The sequence below is a fragment of the Eschscholzia californica genome, unplaced genomic scaffold, assembly GCF_041429995.1.
Source record: "Eschscholzia californica isolate CP2 unplaced genomic scaffold, dmEscCali1.0.p SCAF_4, whole genome shotgun sequence".
In the NCBI taxonomy this organism is placed as follows: domain Eukaryota; kingdom Viridiplantae; phylum Streptophyta; class Magnoliopsida; order Ranunculales; family Papaveraceae; genus Eschscholzia; species Eschscholzia californica.
Genome location: NW_028238461.1, coordinates 14,691,941 through 14,710,904, shown reverse-complemented (window position 1 = coordinate 14,710,904; position 18,964 = coordinate 14,691,941). Strand labels below are relative to the sequence as shown.

Here is an 18,964-nt window from a genome sequence, read left to right as displayed (position 1 = left end):
TGTACTCTTTCTTTATGATGGAGATAGAACCACTTCTGTACCCTATTTATAATCGAATGGGCATAAATAAAATAAGCATGTCTCATTGGTCAGGCAAGATGTAGGGTAGCATTACAAAACCTGAGCACGACTAATTTATGACATCTGAACGGTTGGCGTGGACCAACCGTCAAATTGGAGGTGTCTATGGGCTCCAATGGATTTCGAATTTTAGGATTTTTTTTTCTCAGTCCTAATGCGGCACACCATCATTCTTTTTGAAGTGGGAAAATGACCCTCTTACTCTCAAAAGAGTTTTTCCTAGTCTTTTTGAAGTGGGAAAATGACGCGCCCTTAAAAAATTTATTAAGGTTTTTAAAGGAAAAAAATTATTAAGGTTGAGAAAGAGATTATTGACTCCAGAAGAATGGTACTTATTGTACACTTGCTTTAAATTCAGTATCTAAAATTGAAATAACCCCAAAACTGAAACTGAAACACGAGCGGGGGCCAAAAACTCATGGAAACGCATGGAAGTGGGACCACAACGTCCATTGTAGTAGCAATCAGAGTAACCACATTGCCATCCGACGTGTGTTTGGAACGCTCTCCACACACTTACTTCACACTCTTGCGGTCACCATACAAATGTACAATATGTTCAAATTTTTGATCTTCCCATAAAATCATCTAACTGTCCATTATTAAAGTTTAACAAAAAAAAAAAAAAACAAAAGACTGTCCATTATTAAAATCTTAACCTTTTTTATCGTTACTCTGGGTTGTATCATGTAACGTTGCACTGTATTTACGGACGAACAAAAGTGACTGAACTAGTAGGAGCAATATACTGTTCTTTTTCATGTAAACTAAATCAAATTATATTGATTTGGTTTGATTTCGACTTGAATATTTTGAAACTGTGTAAACCAAATAATCTGATTCAATGTTAGTCAAATAATAGAATTTGCATTTAATTTGTTTTTTTTTTTAGTATATAACTTTGCTCATCCTGAGTTCCCCCCTAATAGAAAGACAACTTTTTTTTTTTAGAAAAAAAAAATTGCATTTCCCCTAATATATCATCATTAAAAAAATGGTTTGTTTCTTTAATGAATTCGGGCATTGTGGCCGGACAAAAACACTATTGCACATTTACTTGCAAAATTTGCGTTTTCAAATAATGTAACTCATAGTTGGGAGTCTTCGGACATCCCATCTTGCATTGTAAGTGAATTGGCGACGGATTTAGCCAATATTTCATTTGAATAAAATTAGGCTTCTGCCTTTCATCAAAAAAAAAAAAAAAAAATCTTAAAAAAGAAAAGAAAAAATAAAATAAAAAAAGAAGAGAGAGAGAAATGTGGGGGACAGGTGGAGATTGTGATATTAAAGGAGAGTGGTGACCACACGCACCTCGTGGAGGTATGACTCTTACCATATATCTTCTGCAATTCAATTACCTAACCCCCCCTAAATCTCTCTCTCCCCTCTATCCTCTCCAAGACAAAAAAAAAATCAACCTTTTTATTCACTTCTTCTTATTCATCTACCAAAATTCCCCATTTCTGCTATCTTCTTATCAGGTGTGTATGTGTGTTTCTATTCATTTCAATCTAATTTTGTTGCCCTAATTTCTTCTATTGAAAAGCCCTAATTTCTAATATTTTTGTAAAAAAAAAAATTAGTTATAGTTTGGAAATTAGGGTTTTGTTTAGTAGTTTGTATTGTTATTTTGGTCTAAAATCTAACATTTTTTTAGCTTCTTGTTAGGGGGATTAAATTATTTTCTTGATGAATTGGTTTTGCTAGGTTTTTCACATAAAGGGTAGAATTCCTTTTCCTTGTGGGCATCTGGTGGAAGATTTTGAGAATGGTTTCTGAGATATCTGGATCTTTGGCTAGCAATGTCAATATAGTGGAGGAGAGATTTGTTAGTAGGTCAGTTTTTTCTTAATAAATTCAACTTATAATAGTGAAATTTATATCTTCTTTTAAGTTATAACAAATGACATGAGAATTTGATCACCATAGTATTACTAATTAGGTGAAATTTGACGAAGAACGGTAAAATGCCCAAGAAAAGATTAAGATCCATCGAAGTATTTAGCTCCTAATCAAGTTTGATTTGTTAGGTGCTTATATTAAGTGGTTAATTTGCTCATTTTGGTAGTGGGTAGGTTTTGGTTTCTCTCGCCAAATTGTCCGATTAACTTCTGCTTGTTTTCTCGAAATCTTGTAGTATTGTATATCGTTTACTTTCGATCTCGTTCAGATAATATTTGCTCAGATAATATTTACCACTTCGCTGTGTATTATTCTGAAACCCTATCTTCATGCATACCAATACATTATGAAAAGTATACCATAACAATATAAGATATCATTCTATGCCGGCTCTCTATTTAATTCTCTTGTGTCGTGCTATACTAATATTATGCTCCATGGAAGTTGAATTATATCCTAAAGAGATTCATATATTATATGATTCCTGAACTTATTTTGGATATGTAAACACTAGTGTTGTTCTATCAGCTAGCTCTGGTTTGAAAGTTGAGATTCGTGCAGGTCATGCTCGAAAAAAAGGAACAGTGGGAAAGTTCCTAAGAAAATTCACAAAGCCGAAAGGGAGAAAATGAAACGCGATCATATGAATGAACTCTTTTTGGAGCTTGCCAATGCTCTTGGTAATCTTTCCTACTTTCTTTTAGTTTCGAGTTCTATTGATATTTTCGGTCTCAAATTTGGAACCTTGGCCACTAACATATTTGTCCCCGAGAAGGCGACAAAATCATCATGGATGGATTCGTCATTTTACTTTGACCTTGTATAGGTTTCGACTTTGTTTCTTTAATAGACTAGAGGTAATCTTGAAGTTCGGTAAGTTTGTAAAACCTCAGTCATCCCATTCCGTTTTATTTATAGAAACAACCAGACCAAATTGTGGAAAGGCATCTACATTGGATGAAGCTGCTCGATTTTTAAGGGATCTCCTTACTCAAGTTAAAGCTCTCAAAAGAGAAAACTCGGCTCTTCTATCCGAATCTCACTATGTAAGTCCATAAACATTATCACTTGATAACTTAGTTCCATTAAGCCTCCTTTTTTATCCTTAACTTATTACAGATTGAGCTTCACTAAGAGTTCTTTCATGTTCCACATTGTTAGAGGATCCAAAAAATTTACTCTTTTTTGTTGCTGAACTAATTATGTTTGGGTGCTCGAAAATACAGATAACAGCAGAGAAGAATGAGCTGAAAGACGAAAATGCTGTCCTAGAATCTGAAATCGATAAGCTGCAAACCCAGCTAGGAGAGAGGACTCAGGTGGAACCAGGTTTTGGTTCAGCTCCAACCCAGTTCCAAATCAACAATTCACCGCCACAATTTCCCGAGGGACATCATTTATCACTTCCTGTGACCGAACCCACATTACAGTCTTCATCCGTCATGGGTCCTGTCCTTGTCATCCCTCTTCATCCTGACGTTCGATCATGTCCAGACCCAGAAGCTTCACAAACTTCATATAAAACATCATCAAACGTGACCAAACCACTACCTCGGTATCCAACTCCATCAGATTCTTGGCCGTCCCAACTTCTCGGCAAGAACCCAAAAGCAGTTGAGTCAAGCCATCTGAAAACAAACAGCAGCGGCGGTAACAGGGATGCACAAACCTCGAGCTAGGAGCTAGGAGTAAAAGCTAGTTCACATTGATTCGGTAAAATTGGTGATAATTTCCTATTACTTGGTGAAGTTACCTCCCCTTTTGGTTAGGGTTTTCAATAGAAGCAACATATGTACATTATAGAGACAAGGGAAGAAAGCCCAAAGGGGAGGATTGTTTATGTTGTTAATGGTGAGTTCTTAGTCAGGAGAGATGAACTCAAATCAAGTATGGAGATTGTGAAATGAAATTAGATGTAAATTGGACTGTTCAGTCCCAGGATCTTTTCGTATTCTTTTTTTTTTGCATTTTTAATGGGTGCTCCATTTTCTTCTGATGAAAAGTTTATTGAGAAAAGGAAACTTTAGAAAATAAGAAAAGGTAAAGCTTGATGATGACATTTTCTTTATTAAATATGATGATGTGATATTGTGATTAAAATTAAACAAATGTTATCTTTATGGAAGGAAATTGTTAATGGAGACTAATCTCTTTTGCACCATTTTGAGAAAACAAATTTACAAATTGTGCTTGGTACACTGAAATGCACAAAGAATTATATTTCTAGCTCAACAAGTTTCTTCTTCAGAGTGGGTTTGTTACTCTTCTTCTAGAGGAATCAAAATCAAATAATGTATGAACTAAAAATCATATCAAATAGTAGGTAAGGTATCAGAAACCACATTAGGGAATTGTTATTTTTGATAATCACATTCTTTTTTGGTGCTTCACACTTTAGAGGTGTTGTTATTTTTCATGGGTCTTTGAACTAAAGTTTCACACTAATGTGCATGTAAGAGCAACTCCAATGTGCATGGGTTGGACTCCCAAATTCCCAGCCCAGCCTTTGGAGGCTCCAATCTTGGAGCCCTGGGGCCGGACTCCTCGTGGGGCTCCATCCTCTCTGACTCTCATTTGGCAGCCCGGGTTGAGGGGCATATTCCAACCGTTGGGGACTCCGTTAGTCGGGCTTTGGGCAACTGGAATCTCATAACCACCCGTCCGATTTACCCGGCTACCTTATTAGCCATTGAAGAGATTTGCCCGACCTGCCCGAGCCCGGAGGAAGAATACCCGGGGGCGCCAATGCCCGCCCGATTCCCACCCCTACTTCACACATCAAGTAACTCGGTAGCCGTTACTTTAAGATCTGCGACAAGGAATAGGAGAGCTTATTCCGCGATTTAAGTGGGGAGAAGAAGAAACACAGTTGTCTGCTTTTGTTTGTTGTTTTTCAGACCTAAAAACTGGGTGATCTTCATAACCATCATCTGATTCTTCTCTCTCTCTAGACTCTAAGAAGAAGAAGAAAAAGGAATCTACTACATGGGATCTGGTAGTTTTCTCAAGGTGTTGCTTTATAACTTTGATGTTCTTGCTGGGTATGTTTTTCTTTCAATTTAACCAATCTCTCTCTCTCTTTATCTTTCTATCTCTCTTAATTGCCTTCTCTTGATCCTTCAGTTCTGAAATTTGATTGTGTATTTCTAGGCCTGTGGTTACTCTTGCTTACCCCCTGTAAGTACTCTTTCACTCTCTCTCTCTCCTCAGATATTATTCTAGCTACCTACTAATTTTCAGCTTTTCAGTCAATTTTTCTTTGAACCCATTTTCAAAATGTGATCTTTTAAAATGGGTATGTTTTAGATTTTGATATTACTTGTGTTTGATGTCTGAAAAGACTGGAATTTGTTGTATATTGCTTTATTTTGTTGTTGACAGGTATGCTTCAATTAGGGCAATTGAGACTAAATCTCGACTTGATGATCAACAATGGCTCACTTACTGGGTTCTTTACTCCATGATTACTCTTTTTGAGCTTACTTTTGCTAAAGTCATTGAACTGTGAGTTACCTCACTCCAAAATAAAAAAAAAATTCCTTTCTCCATTTGCATTTTTTAGATTTTCTGTTTCAAGAACTTCATTTATTGCCATCCAAGAAAAGCTTATCAAGAAGATTCGCTTCAAACCACTTTCTCTTTGGAAAAGAGTATGGAAAACCCGTTCTCACATATAATCTCTGTTCATTTTCATCATTAATTGGTCCAAAGAAGCAAATGAGCTTTTGGTCCTGTGGTTTGCATCTCCATGTCCAGTCTCTGGGGTCGTGGGTTCGTTCCCTGTGGAAGGTAGTTTATCCTGAGGATTTATTCCATGTCTTTTATAGGCATTGAATAAGATGCATGTAGTATAAGATATATGTAGTTGTGTACTAGGCAACTAGTAGATTAATGACCCTTAAGGTAGAAAAATGACCTTAATGGCAGTATATCAACGTTTCATGTCGTATCCATGGGAGTTATGAGTGTATTACTATATTCCATGCTTATGACATATCCAAGTCGTTTGATGTAATTTACGACATACTCAATGTCATTACATGAAAAAAATGGTCCAAAGAAGTATAAGATTGTTTACTTGATTCAGTTTTTATTAGATATAAGGAAAACAAATCCGCCACATTCTATCCATTTCTTTTAACTGTGTGAGATTCAGATTCAAGGCTATTGATCTCTCTTTATTTTTCGAATTTGGGCAGCCTTCCTTTCTGGTCATATGTAAAGCTTATCGCGACTTGTTGGTTGGTCTTGCCGTACTTCAGTGGGGCCGCATATGTTTACGAGCGATTTGTTAGACCGATGTTTGTGAACCCACAAACAGTTAATATTTGGTATGTTCCACGAGGGATAAAGGACGTCTTTAGCAAGCCAGATGACATTCTAACGGCTGCAGAGAGATACATTGAAGAGAACGGAACAGAAGCATTTGAGAAACTTATTAGCAGGGTATGCTCCTTAACCATTAACCATGAATGTTCTTCTCTTTTCCTTTTCATTTATTTGAACCTGAGGCTACTCTTGAATGTTTTGTTGCTTATCATTAATGGGAGTGTGTAATTGTAGATAGGTATTTGATCCTTACGAATCAACATTAAGTGACTTTTAAGGTGCAAGATTTAGGATCTATAATTGATCTATATGTTTACTACTCGTTGTAGAACTTCATTCGACTTGAAGTGACCCACGCCTTTCTAATCTATTCTATTTGCGAGTATATACGAGCCAGAAGGATTCCTCCTTAAGCGGAGGAGCTGCCTCTTTAGAGACAAATAGAAGGTAGTACCTAAGATGATTGTCACGTTATCAAATTTTGTCGATTGCTTACGTATGTTGACGTCCAACTCAAAACCAATCGACTATGAGTTGAGAGGCTCTAGATATTATTAACTTGGTCCAGAGACTTCTATTTTAATCCCAAGTTGGATGTGGGAGGGGAAAGTGGCCAGTTCATAAGTGTGGGGAAAGCCTCACCTCTAGACCTAGCTTTCAGGGTGAGAAAGGCCCAAAATCAACCAACACACTAACTTTCTTTCTGTGGCGTTCTTTAAACCCTAGCATACTATATTCGTGGAGCATGTGCAACCTTGGGGCCAATACGTCTAGGCACTCCGGTAAAAAGTTTGTGAGCGTCCAAGTCAAAACCAAATTCCAATTGGCTAGGAGGCATACATACTATCTTCATGGTTATTCTCACAGATTTGATTAGCTTACATTAGAAATATCAACTCTTCCAAACAGTTAGAATACAAAACATATTTATTGTCATTTACGTGTGGTCTATTTTTCATTTGCAGGCTGATAAACAAGCAAAATCCAGGAAGAGTAACAGTGCGATGATCTTTGATGGTGATGATTATAGATACTAGCATGCCTTTCTCATCTATATATATATGTATTCCTGGGCAAGTTCCTGAGGTGAGCCGAAACATTACCTAGTGCTGCTGTTTTTTGGTGTTCAATGCTTGGTTATGTAACTTCTTATTGTCTTGTGGTGTTGAAAGATTCTTGTCATGTTCATAATATACATATGTTGTGACCTGTTATCCAACCTTAATATCAATTAGCTCCATCGATCTGACAAAAAGAAGAGTTCTTGTTGCAATTCTTCATTTTCTTAAATCTCGAATAAGAGATATCCTCAATCAATACCATTAACTGGAATGCAAGTCATCGAAATGGTTAGTATTGCAGGCTATTCTCATTTCATTGTATGACCTAGCTCATATGTTCTTTTCCGGTTTATTTCTGCACCAAAATCATTTTGGAATATGAGCCTTTATCTTGAACACAGAAGTAGTAATTGCAGTGAGCGAATAGCAAGGATCTCCCAACATCATTTTCTCTGTTTGGATGATGGATTCATGAATCTTATAATTGATGAATTGTACCAAGTCTTAGAGGTAGACTCGGATTTATAACGGATGCAAAAGAAGGAAAAGTAATTTCATAGGATTTAGAATTCCTAAGATTTCTAGTTTCCCAACAGACTAAGAAATTCATTTTCCTATTAAAATCTTATATTATGCCAAAGTCCTATCTTAGATTTCTTCATCAAAATAGACCATTAGTTGTTGGAATTTTGTTTTGGCTCCCTCCGTATCTCGTCAAAACGCCCTCCGGCAGGCAAATTTTTGTGGAGTGCTCATGTGCAAAAGGGGGGCTTTCGACAATGAGCTGGTGCGCCTTTAACATCACCTTAGTTGTTTTATATCATTCTTTCTACCTTAACCCTAAATCCTAAAAGATCTTACTGTATGCATCTATGTAAATAATAATCCCAATTTCTAAGTTGGTAAAAATCTACCATTTTTAGTATTTTTATAATCTTGACTAATACATGCTCCCCACTAACAAGTCATTTTTTCCATTATTATCTAGTTGTTATTTGGAGGTGATTTTATTTAATTATGTTAATTTAATACACAAAATGTCAAAAGACCATATGTTCATTCACAATGAACAATTCTATAGAGGCAAAGGGCATGAATTCTCGTCGTTACTGGAGTTTACTTCTGGTTATTTGTATTTAAGTATTATGCACGACTAGTTAAAATTTACGCAATCTGATATTATAAATTTTAATTTATACTATTGTTTGTTCGAAATACTAGAGTTTGATCTCTAATTAGTAAGTAGCACCAATGTGACTTGAAGCAACTGAAACAAAACTATTTATATATTCAATGGTACTTTTTTTTTGATGAGATATATTGAATGGTACTTGACTAGTTGTGAAGTACAAATGTGAAATATATATTTGTTTAAATGACTAAACTTCATTAATTCAATTTTTAATTTAATTTTTAGCCCTTAATATAATATATGTTTATATATTAATGTCGAGTTCATAGGTCGGGTGATGCCATACATCTCTATCTTTTTTCAAAACATTTTTTTTATCACAATTACACGATAGTAAATGCTCTTAAAGTCACGCTCTTACAGACAACTATGTTATATATTAGACAACTACGTGGTAGTTTAGGGATCGATGAAAGTCATGATTATTGTCTTGATTCTAAAATCATCTTGATAACACATAATTATTTATAAATACGAACACTATATTACTCAGAGAACTAAGTGATTCCAATATTTATGGTTGTATTTCGAAGTCTTGGGTTGCAGCAATGGTAAATGGGAGACCGGGAAGCTTTCAAAAGTCGCGAAGGAGCGCCCTCCCTATACATAATGATCGGTGGATGAATCACAAAGCAATGGGAAAGGTGGGTGGGTGGGGGGGGGGGGGGATCAAGGAATGCATATAGGCCTGCCCTATAGAAGTTCACAAAGCAATGGGAAAGGGGGGGGGGGGGCGGGGGGGGGGGGGGGGGGGGGGGGGGGGGGAATCAAGGAATGCATATAGGCCTGCCCTATAGAAGTAAGTCTGAACAATGAATCATAGGTTTTTTCGCTGATGACGCGAAGCTAGTAGGGGGCATCATCTAAGGAAGTAAAGGCTCTCTGAAGAAAAATTCTAAAGCAGTTCTGCAGAGACTCTAGAGCAGCAATTCAATCATAGAAAAGCTCAAATCAACACAAAAATAGAAGATGAACGTTTAAAACGAATAATGAAACACTGTCTCATGAGTTAATAAATAACGATAAGACAACAAGTTATTCTGAAATTAAAACAACGAGCGAAGAACTAAACAACTTAAAAATGCAAATGAACATTTTGATTCGTCTAATCGTAATATTTTAATGTTGATACAATGTGTTTAAAATCATAGAAATTTGTGAATTGGACTGATTTAATGAAGTAGAATTACACAAGTAGAATGATGTAATATATAACATCATCAATCATTAGTCTCATTGACTAGGAGATATATTATAATAAGCTTTATACAAATATTAATATAAATATCAAATGTTTGGAATAATGAAAGATTACTTTTTGTCATTTTTCACCATTAGAGCCCATGTTTGTCATTTTGTTTGATAAAAAGCACAGACAAGGTGTCCCCCCTCCCTCTCCTCAGGTGTTAATTGAGGCAAACAAGATTCAGTTCGGGAGTTCTATAGGTACCCTACATTACTACCATAAGCGCCCTTACACAGCCAAAATTTACGAGTGTTTCTGTGCAAATAAGGCGCTTATAACAATAAAAAGGGGCGTAGTTAGAACTTCATTTCAATTGATGACGTGGAATTAACCGGAAGAAATGGAAAAATTATAGAGAGAGAAAAAAAACAGTTAAAAGAAGAAAGGGGGAGAATACCAGAAGAGAGAGAAAGGGAGAGAGAGAGAGAGAGAGGTGTCTATGGTTATATTCCCTTCACGAACTCTTCCTTTCCCTTCAATCTCTACTCAATTCTTCGAATGATTTTATAAATAAAACTTCGAATCCTTTTATTTTTTTACTTTTGATCGAGTCTCCTCTTTGTTTGGAGCAAAACGACCTAAATTTCTTTGAATATGGCCAACTTGAGGTGATCGTTGAATGCGTTTTCCAGTTGAAGGTATATTATCTATGACATTGCCCTAATTTTACATTTTCTAGGGTTTAACTGGTTCTTTAAGGGTTCATTGGCTTGAATTGAAGAACTTCGAGTTTAGAATGTAATGTTTAAAACTTCATGATTTTATTAGTTGTACGTCTGGAATAGTTGCAGAATTCTTTAGGTTAAGATCATTTATGGGTTTTGAATCAGGGATGGGAATTTCAGGAAGAGATTTTTGAGAGGAGTATTTCAAACTGTTCTTCTTTCAATACTAGGGTTTTTTTTTTGGAAAGTTTTGGTTGTGGGTTTTTATATTGTCATGGGTTAAATGAAGAACTTGGAGTCCCATGTTTTAGCAAAGAGCTGGGTAGGAGGTTTTTTATGGGGTGCACTTGGATACTGTCATGTTTTTCATCAAATGAACTGTATTCAATACGGGGACAGTTCGTGATTTTAGTCGTGAATGGCGGATCTTCCAAGAGGCATTACAGGTGAAAGGGATGTTGATCAGGTAATGTGTGTTGTTTATTTCAGCTCCTTCTTGTTCTTATTGAAAATATTTAGCAGTTAATGAGATTGGGTTTGGGGTATTTACAATGTTGACAAATGATGGAATCATAGAAGATATGATGTCAGAAAGTAAAAAGGTTATCAGGACTCATGATAACTTATTTTGACGTATATACTTAGTGTCCTAAATATTTTTCCCTTTGATGCAGAAATTTAATGACTAGTTTTAGATTGATCGCTTGTGGTTGTATTGAATTTTTAGATGATGAATTGACTTTTGATTATAATTTGTTCCTTGGTTATAATAGCCCTTTTAAGATTTAAATTTTTAGCCAAAATTAGCCACTCTTAAGTATGTAAATGTAATGCACATTGCGCTGATTTTTGTGAATGCTTAATATGGGATGACGTGAGTATAAGTGGCAGTGATGCATTACAATAGATTTTGGATTATTTAACCAAAGGTTTTTGTGTAGTATTTTAAAATCCATGGAATTGTACAACCCATGAGTTGAAATTCCACCAAAACCCGTTGATAGTAATTTATATTATTTATGTGAAGTATTTCGAAACTCCATGGAATTGTACAACCCATGAGTTGAAATTCCACCAAAACCCGTTGATAGTAGCATTTGTATTATTTAACTATGGTTTAAAGGATTCTGTGAAACTAACCAATTTGAGCTTTTACAAGATGTGACGCCCATTTTTTCCTTCTCTCCTTGTGTGTGTGAAAGCTTAGTACTATTGATTAGGCCTCAAGCAAGCATACATCTAAGGAATGAGAGGCTAGGACACTCGCACCTGTTCTCTTAATTCATATTCTCATCTTTAACTTTTAAGTGCTTTCTATAGGAATTGACAGATATTGTTTATGAATTTTCTGCTAGTTGTATTGAATTTGTACTCCTTCGATGATTTGGATATGCAGGCCATTGTAGCGCTTAAGAAGGGAGCTTATCTTCTTAAATATGGTCGCAGAGGAAAGCCAAAGTTTTGCCCGTTCAGGCTTGCCGCTGTAAGTTGCCTTGCATCACTACTTGCATGTTAGTCTTCTATATTTCTGTGATAGTAATAAAGTTTCAAGTTTCAACATGTTATTAGCTATTATTTACCATGTCTCAAATATTTTATCCATGCTGTTAGCAACATTTTATCTTTAGTTTACTTAAAAAAAACTGTTTATGTATTTTTTTGTTTATTTAGTTTGTTTCTTTTATGTAGGATGAATCCATATTGATATGGTACTCTGGAAAGGAGGAGAAACACATCAAGCTAAGTCATGTATCAAAGATCATACCTGGACAACGCACTGTAAATTTCATAATCATTCCCTTCTTTATTTTCCAGATATTCAAGCAAAGTAGTTCTAATGTACAATGTGTGGTTCTTTAGAGGTTACTTTTTTGTATGTTTTTTGGCAATCTGAGTTGCGTGATATAGGGTCTCATACTTGCTTTTTTTCTTTAGGCAATATTTCAGCGGTATCCGCGGCCTGAGAAAGAATACCAGTCGTTTTCTCTTCTATACAACGATAGATCCTTGGATTTGGTGAGTGTTTTTTGTGCTTCTCTCTCTTTTCTTCGCACAAGACATTCTTCTGGTTTTTTTATGATTGGAGCTCTAGTCATTTTTAGATAAAGCTCCTTACGGCAACGTAATCAGTACTGAAATCCCCCAGACAGATGATGAGATGAAGTTTGTTTTCGGCCTTGTTTTAATACGATTCATTATTATTGTATGCTTACGTTTAATACCATCACTCCTAAACTTTATGATAGTCATAGTTGTTCAACATTGGCCTTGACAGATATGCAAGGATAAGGATGAAGCTGAAGTATGGTTTGTTGGTCTTAAGGCATTAATTTCACGTGGTACCTACCGCAAGCTGAGAGCTGAATCAAGAGGTGATAGGGCTTCATCAGATAGTCCAGGCACCCATACTCGAAAGCACTCCCCGTCAGTTGTACCCTTTGTATGTGGTGATTTCTTGCAGAAGGTTTCTTAGTGTGATGGTGTACACCTAAATTCATCGTTTCATTAGGTGCTCTTGTAGTTACAAACTTCTTCCATTTTCTTTGTCTTGTCGCAGGATTCTGAAGACACCAAACAGACTCCACCTACTTATGATAATCTTTTACAGAACGGTTTAGGGAAAGCATTCTCTGATGTGGTGTCATATACTGCAACCGCCAAGGTTTACACTCAGTCAGTGTCAGGTTCAAACTCCCTCAGTTCATTCTCATCTACCACTGCAGATAATTCAACTGGTCGGGGCTCTGCAACTGATACTGTTCGAGTTAGTTCATCAAGTGCATTAAGCTCGTCAAGCCAGGGATCTGGTCATGAAGATTTTGATGCTTTAGGCGATGTTATCCTTTGGGGAGAAGGAATTGGTGATGGAGTGCTGGGTGGGGGTATGCATAGGGTTGGAGGTGGGGCTCCTGCCAAGATTGATGCACTTCTTCCTAAGGCGTTGGAGTCAGCAGTGATGCTTGATGTCCATAATCTAGCTTGTGGAAATAGACATGCTGTGTTAGTCACGAAACAAGGTGAAATATTTAGCTGGGGTGAGGAGTCAGGAGGAAGACTTGGGCATGGGATAGAAGCTGATGTTTCCCATCCGAAGCTCATTGACAATCTCAATGGCGTGAATATTGAGCTAATAGCATGCGGGGAGTATCACACTTGTGCTGTTACATTGTCTGGAGATCTTTACACATGGGGGAATGGTACTTATAACACTGGTCTTCTTGGACATGGGACTGAAGTTAGTCACTGGATCCCTAAAAAAGTATGCGGTCAACTTGAAGGGTTACATGTTTCCTCAGTCTCTTGTGGTCCTTGGCATACGGCAGCTGTAACATCAGCAGGCCAATTGTTCACATTTGGGGATGGAACTTTTGGTGCACTAGGTCATGGTGACCGCAACAGCACAAGCATGCCTAGGGAAGTTGAATCTTTGAGAGGACTAAGAACAGTAAGGGTGGCTTGTGGTGTTTGGCATACTGCTGCAGTTGTAGAGGTTACTGTTGGGTCTTCTAGTTCTGGGAGTTCCTCATCGGGAAAGCTCTTCACATGGGGTGACGGAGATAAAGGTCGACTTGGACATGGTGACAAAGACACTAGACTAGTTCCAGCATGTGTAGCCTCTTTGGTTGATGCAAGTTTTTCTCGTGTGGCCTGTGGAAGTAACATGACAATTGCTCTTACATCCTCTGGGCAAGTATATTCGATGGGAAGTACTGCTTATGGCCAGTTGGGGAATCCTAAAGCTGATGGAAATCTTCCAACTTGTGTTCAGGGTAAAATCAGCAATTCATTTGTAGAAGAGATAGCATGTGGTTCTTACCATGTTGCAGTTTTGACGTCAAAAAGTGAGGTCTACACTTGGGGAAAAGGTGCAAATGGCCGCTTAGGCCATGGAGATAATGAAGATAGAAATGCACCTACGCTTGTTGAAGCTCTGAAGGATAAACAGGTTAAGAGTGTCGTGTGTGGTTCAAATTTCACTGCTGCTATCTGTCTCCACAAATGGGTGTCCACTACTGATAACTCCATATGCTCTGGTTGTCGTAATCCATTTGGCTTTAGAAGAAAACGTCATAACTGCTATAACTGTGGGCTAGTCTTTTGCAACTTGTGCAGCAGTAGGAAATCTCTCAAAGCTTCTTTAGCTCCAAATATCAACAAGCCTTATCGGGTTTGTGATGATTGTTTTAATAAACTCAAAAAGATTATTGAATCTGGATCGACTTATAGATTCACTAAGAATCAAAGTGGAAGTACACATCGTGTTTCAAGCGATACGGCAGAAAAAGAGAGTGTAGATGCTAGATTACTTGGACAGCTCTCTAGGCTTTCCTCTGTTGAATCATCTAAGAATGTTGGAACTGGATATCCCAAGCGCAACAAGAGACCAGAGTTGAACACCAGTCGTCTGACTCATGCTCAGATTGGTAATTCTCAATGGGGAAGCTTCTACTCAACAAAACTGTCAACTTCCTTATTTGAGTCCTCAAAAAAAGTATTTTCTGCTTCTGTCCCTGGTTCTAAATCGACTTCTCGTGCCTCGTCTCCTGTCTATAGAAGGACCAGTCCACCTCGTTCTGCGACACCAAAGCCAACTGTTACTGTTCGTATGTCTCCAGAAGTAGATAATGGAGATTCAAAGTATGTCAATAATAATGTCAATGAAGAGGTCGTTTTGTTGCGAGCCCAGGTATTCGTTTTGCCAAAATATAAGTTCAGTATTTACATTTCGTAGCCACTTTTTCCCTTTGATCTTGATTATCCAACTTACGCAGTGTTATGTTGGTTTCCGTCGAAACTTTATTCATATCAGAGAGTTTTATGTCTGATATTCCGAAAGTTGGAAAGCTGAACTTCTAGAGACAGTGTATGAGCAATATCCGTACACATGTAGACAAACCAAAAGCACTGCTTCCCTCCAGTCTCAACCAAACTCGAAATGTAGTATCTTAGTGTTACCGTTGTGGAAGACTGTGCTTGTAAGAATTATTGTAAGGTAGAAAGCATGATAAAGAAGCGTGAGAGGGATAATATAAAGAAGATAAAAATAACAGGAAGTTAGATTCATTGATTGAATAATGGATAGTGACTGGGGTTAATAGTAACTTGCTTAACAGGACTATAAAGAATCTATCCTAAGCCATAAAAGTGGAACTACTCATAATGACATACACTACATAAGATACCCCCTTACCCTACAGGGGTGCTTGGCTGCTTTGGTGCCCCCATGGCATTCTCGGAGGCCCTTGTGGGGACCAAGTACTCTCCTGTATCACCATCACCTTTTGGTTCGTTCCTTCTCGTTTGTCTATCATAACTGAATTATGAGTTCGTCAGGGGTTGACAGTGGTATAAGAGGGACCTACGAGGTTGTGTAGTGGCCCCAAGCGTTCGGTGTTCTTTCCGCGTGCCCATATATATAATTACATATATATATAAATATAATTACATATATATATAAATATAATTACATATATATATAATTACACACACACAAACACACACACACACACACACACACACACACATATATATATATATATATATATACTATATACAACAACACACAGAAGCATCCAAGGGTGTTGTACGAGGTATCAGTCACAATGAGTAGAAAAGGTGTTTAATGGAATACAAGCTGCATGCACACAGACACACAACTCATATATAGTATTTTCTTAGTTACTATGTCCTTTTTTTAGTAACAATGTTTGCTTTCTGGTATTACTTGCTACATATATACGAGACACAACCTAGAGTGATATTTTGTGATCCTAACAAGATGGATGCAAGTCCACAAAAAATGAGCAAATTTACAGATTGAAGTGAATGCTGGTAATCAACAAGAGTGTCCAAATAGAGGACAAGAGCCGAGTGCACGAGTAACTGGCAAGAGTATCATGCATCTGTCTGGGCCTCTAACTCTCTAATTATCTTGTCAGCATAACATGAAACTGTTCGATTCACATGTTACTTTTAAAGGAAAAAAAAGTTTGGCAACTGAAGAGTACATTTGCCTGGAATTTTTGCGCAGGTAGTGGAACTTAACCGCAAGTCTGAAATTCTGGAAGCTGAGTTGAAAAGAACTTCAAAGCAACTGAAAGAAGCCACTGCACTAGCAGGGAGTGAAACTGCGAAATGTAAGGCTGCTAAGGAAGTCATTAAAGATCTTACTACACAGGTGAGTTTCGTTCTTTTATCGAACTGACATGCTTTAAAAAAGTCTAAGAATAAATTCGACTCGTCTTCAAAACTGATTAACTTATAACTGTGGAAACCAAGTTTATGCCATTAACCTTTAAGTTGTGATATGATAATTTCCAGCTATGATGGAAAAGTCGGCAAGGGGGACTAATTGGCGGGCCCGGGCTAGGTGTAGTCGCTACTAGTCGTATTTACACGGGACTAGTCGGAGAATATAAATATATAATTTATTTTATATATAATTATATATAGGTATAAATATAACCGTTTGGGCTTATTGAAGTATAAACACTAGAAGTTTATCCCTAAGAAGCGCACATCTAATATTAACAAGTTCTACAACATTAATGAAGTATAAAACACTAAAAACAAACATCTTTGTGTTTTTAGAGAAAATCGGCAAAATCTGGGTTTAGAGAGAGAAAGAGTAGTAAAAAAATGAGAAGATAGAGAGAGAAACTTGGAATCTTGTTTGGAGAGGAAGAGAACTTCACAATCTACTTCAATCTAGTTAGAATGATGTTTGGAGGGGAGAGGGAGGGTGAAGAAGCCGAATGAGCAAACCCTAAACCCAGCTTTGCCGATTTGAAAAAAAAAAGGGTCAGCTAAATAATCCCAACTGGCCCGACTAGTTGACTCGGTCCTAATCGGGCTGAGTTGGGGACTTACTCGGAATTCCATGAGACTAGGGTTTTGGTCCGAAGTCGAGTCGGCAAGATGGGGACTCAGGAGTAGTCGGGGATTAATTGCGATTTTTCTTCATAGATTTCCAGGTTAATATTTAATGTTTTGTTTGTAGTTGTTTACGTATATCATGTAAATAAGCATGATCTGTCTGTTTGAGTTACTGCTTGCTATGTCGTCTAAGTTTGGCTGACGAAACTTCGTAGATTTGCAAAGATTTACAACTACGTGATAGCATCTTTAACATTTTCTATTATATCTTTGCGCAACAAATTGCAAAGGGAAGTTGTAACTTGTATGACATCTTGAATGCTCTCATAAATATTTTCGTATCAGGAAGCGTCTGATGGAGTTATATCTCCATTTTGTGAAGAATCATAGTGTATCAAGTGAGGACTAATAGTGAAATTTCTATGACCTGTCATTTTTTCAATGTGTTGCCAGTTAAAGGATTTGGCTGAAAGAGCTTCCCGAGGATCTACTGGAGTTGAGGATAGTATGAATCTCGTTCCTGCAGAAGACCGTTTGAGCAGCCGCAACTTTCTGGAATCCAAGTCCAATGGGCACTTGCAAACTTCACCCCTAAGTGGACCCAAACTGCACATTGAGCCAACAGAGTGGGTAGTGCAAGATGAACCAGGCGTATACTTGACCCTTTTCTCTTTGCCAGGAGGTGGCAAAGATCTCAGGCGTGTACGTTTCAGGTAAGATGCGTTTTCTTTCACTTCTAGTTACAAAAATTCCTCCATTTCACATCTTTCATCATCTCTTTTCACATACTTTGAGCATGAAGTTCTTAGTCTTAGGCTTTCTCGGTGCCAATTCAATTTCAATACTCCGCAACCACACTAGATCATTATTAAAATTGTTTTCGCCTGTCGCATGGGTTCGAATTTGTTTTATATTCCTTTGTTTTAAATGGTTTTCTTTGTTCTTTTCTGTGGCAAATACCTTCTTGTCAACAACTATTGAGGTATTATCTAAATTGCTGTATATTATTTCAGTCGGAGACGATTCAGTGAGAAACAAGCAGAGGCGTGGTGGGCAGAGAACAGAACGAAGGTGCATGAACGACATGATATACAAAATACTTCGAGATCTGTAAATCCTTCTTTCCTGCCACCACCTCCTCCACCACCACCACCTCTACCACCACCAGATCTTGGGAAAGATTACAACAGTAGCGATGATGCAAACTGACATACATACCCTTTCCCTCCTGGAAATTGTAAATTTTTTTGTGTGCTCATCCAGCAGGGTTTTTCTAACTAGGATCTGTGGATCAGAGAGTGGAACATCAAAAAGATGATTATAAAGAAAAGTATATGGTCAGTGTGCGGATATTTTGCTTCCTTTAACAAGTTCGTAATATTCTTAACTATTTTGTTAGCTTTTAGAACCCTATTCTTGCTTTTTTTTCTCGAGCATCATTCGTTCTTTTTGTTCAGCCCCTCACAGTATCAAATGTTCCACAAAGTGAGGAAAAAAAGAACGATGTACATACAGTTTTATTCAAATTTATACATTATGAAGTTTTATGATGTCTTTGTTTTTTCACTCTCAACAATGCGATGTGACAAGGTCTCTCTACACATGCACA

General features: G+C 37.2%; 3 protein-coding genes across 6 annotated transcripts; all 3 read left to right on the top strand.

Annotated features, from left to right (window-relative positions):
* The first annotated feature begins 1,331 nt into the window (after positions 1-1,331).
* On the top strand, positions 1,332-4,095 carry PYE (basic helix-loop-helix (bHLH) DNA-binding superfamily protein). Of its 2 annotated transcripts, none has more exons than XM_086637730.1 (5): positions 1,332-1,404; positions 1,792-1,920; positions 2,548-2,666; positions 2,905-3,032; positions 3,213-4,095. In XM_086637730.1, the coding sequence occupies exons 2-5, from the start codon at positions 1,853-1,855 to the stop codon at positions 3,663-3,665; spliced, it is 768 nt and encodes a 255-aa protein (XP_086493856.1). In that variant the 5' UTR covers positions 1,332-1,404; positions 1,792-1,852; the 3' UTR covers positions 3,666-4,095. The 2 variants fall into 2 exon arrangements, with proteins under 2 accessions (XP_086493856.1, XP_086493855.1); XM_086637729.1 differs by having other exon boundaries at positions 1,342-1,565.
* Positions 4,096-4,696: 601 nt separating this feature from the next.
* On the top strand, positions 4,697-7,570 carry HVA22A (HVA22 homolog A). The gene is made up of 5 exons (XM_086636946.1): positions 4,697-5,027; positions 5,137-5,163; positions 5,368-5,490; positions 6,186-6,432; positions 7,281-7,570. The coding sequence occupies exons 1-5, from the start codon at positions 4,972-4,974 to the stop codon at positions 7,350-7,352; spliced, it is 525 nt and encodes a 174-aa protein (XP_086493072.1). The 5' UTR covers positions 4,697-4,971; the 3' UTR covers positions 7,353-7,570.
* Positions 7,571-9,911: 2,341 nt separating this feature from the next.
* Positions 9,912-18,905, top strand: LOC147543029 (PH, RCC1 and FYVE domains-containing protein 1-like). 3 transcript variants are annotated; one of them, XM_086636486.1, is made up of 10 exons: positions 9,912-10,452; positions 10,645-10,945; positions 11,876-11,962; positions 12,169-12,258; positions 12,415-12,495; positions 12,755-12,919; positions 13,037-15,166; positions 16,511-16,657; positions 17,809-18,068; positions 18,369-18,905. In XM_086636486.1, exons 2-10 carry the CDS (start codon positions 10,898-10,900, stop codon positions 18,562-18,564), a joined length of 3,204 nt encoding a protein of 1,067 aa, XP_086492612.1. In that variant the 5' UTR covers positions 9,912-10,452; positions 10,645-10,897; the 3' UTR covers positions 18,565-18,905. The 3 variants fall into 3 exon arrangements, with proteins under 3 accessions (XP_086492612.1, XP_086492613.1, XP_086492614.1); XM_086636487.1 differs by having other exon boundaries at positions 10,157-10,452; positions 10,791-10,945; XM_086636488.1 differs by having other exon boundaries at positions 10,169-10,452; positions 10,769-10,945.
* Positions 18,906-18,964: the final 59 nt, after the last annotated feature.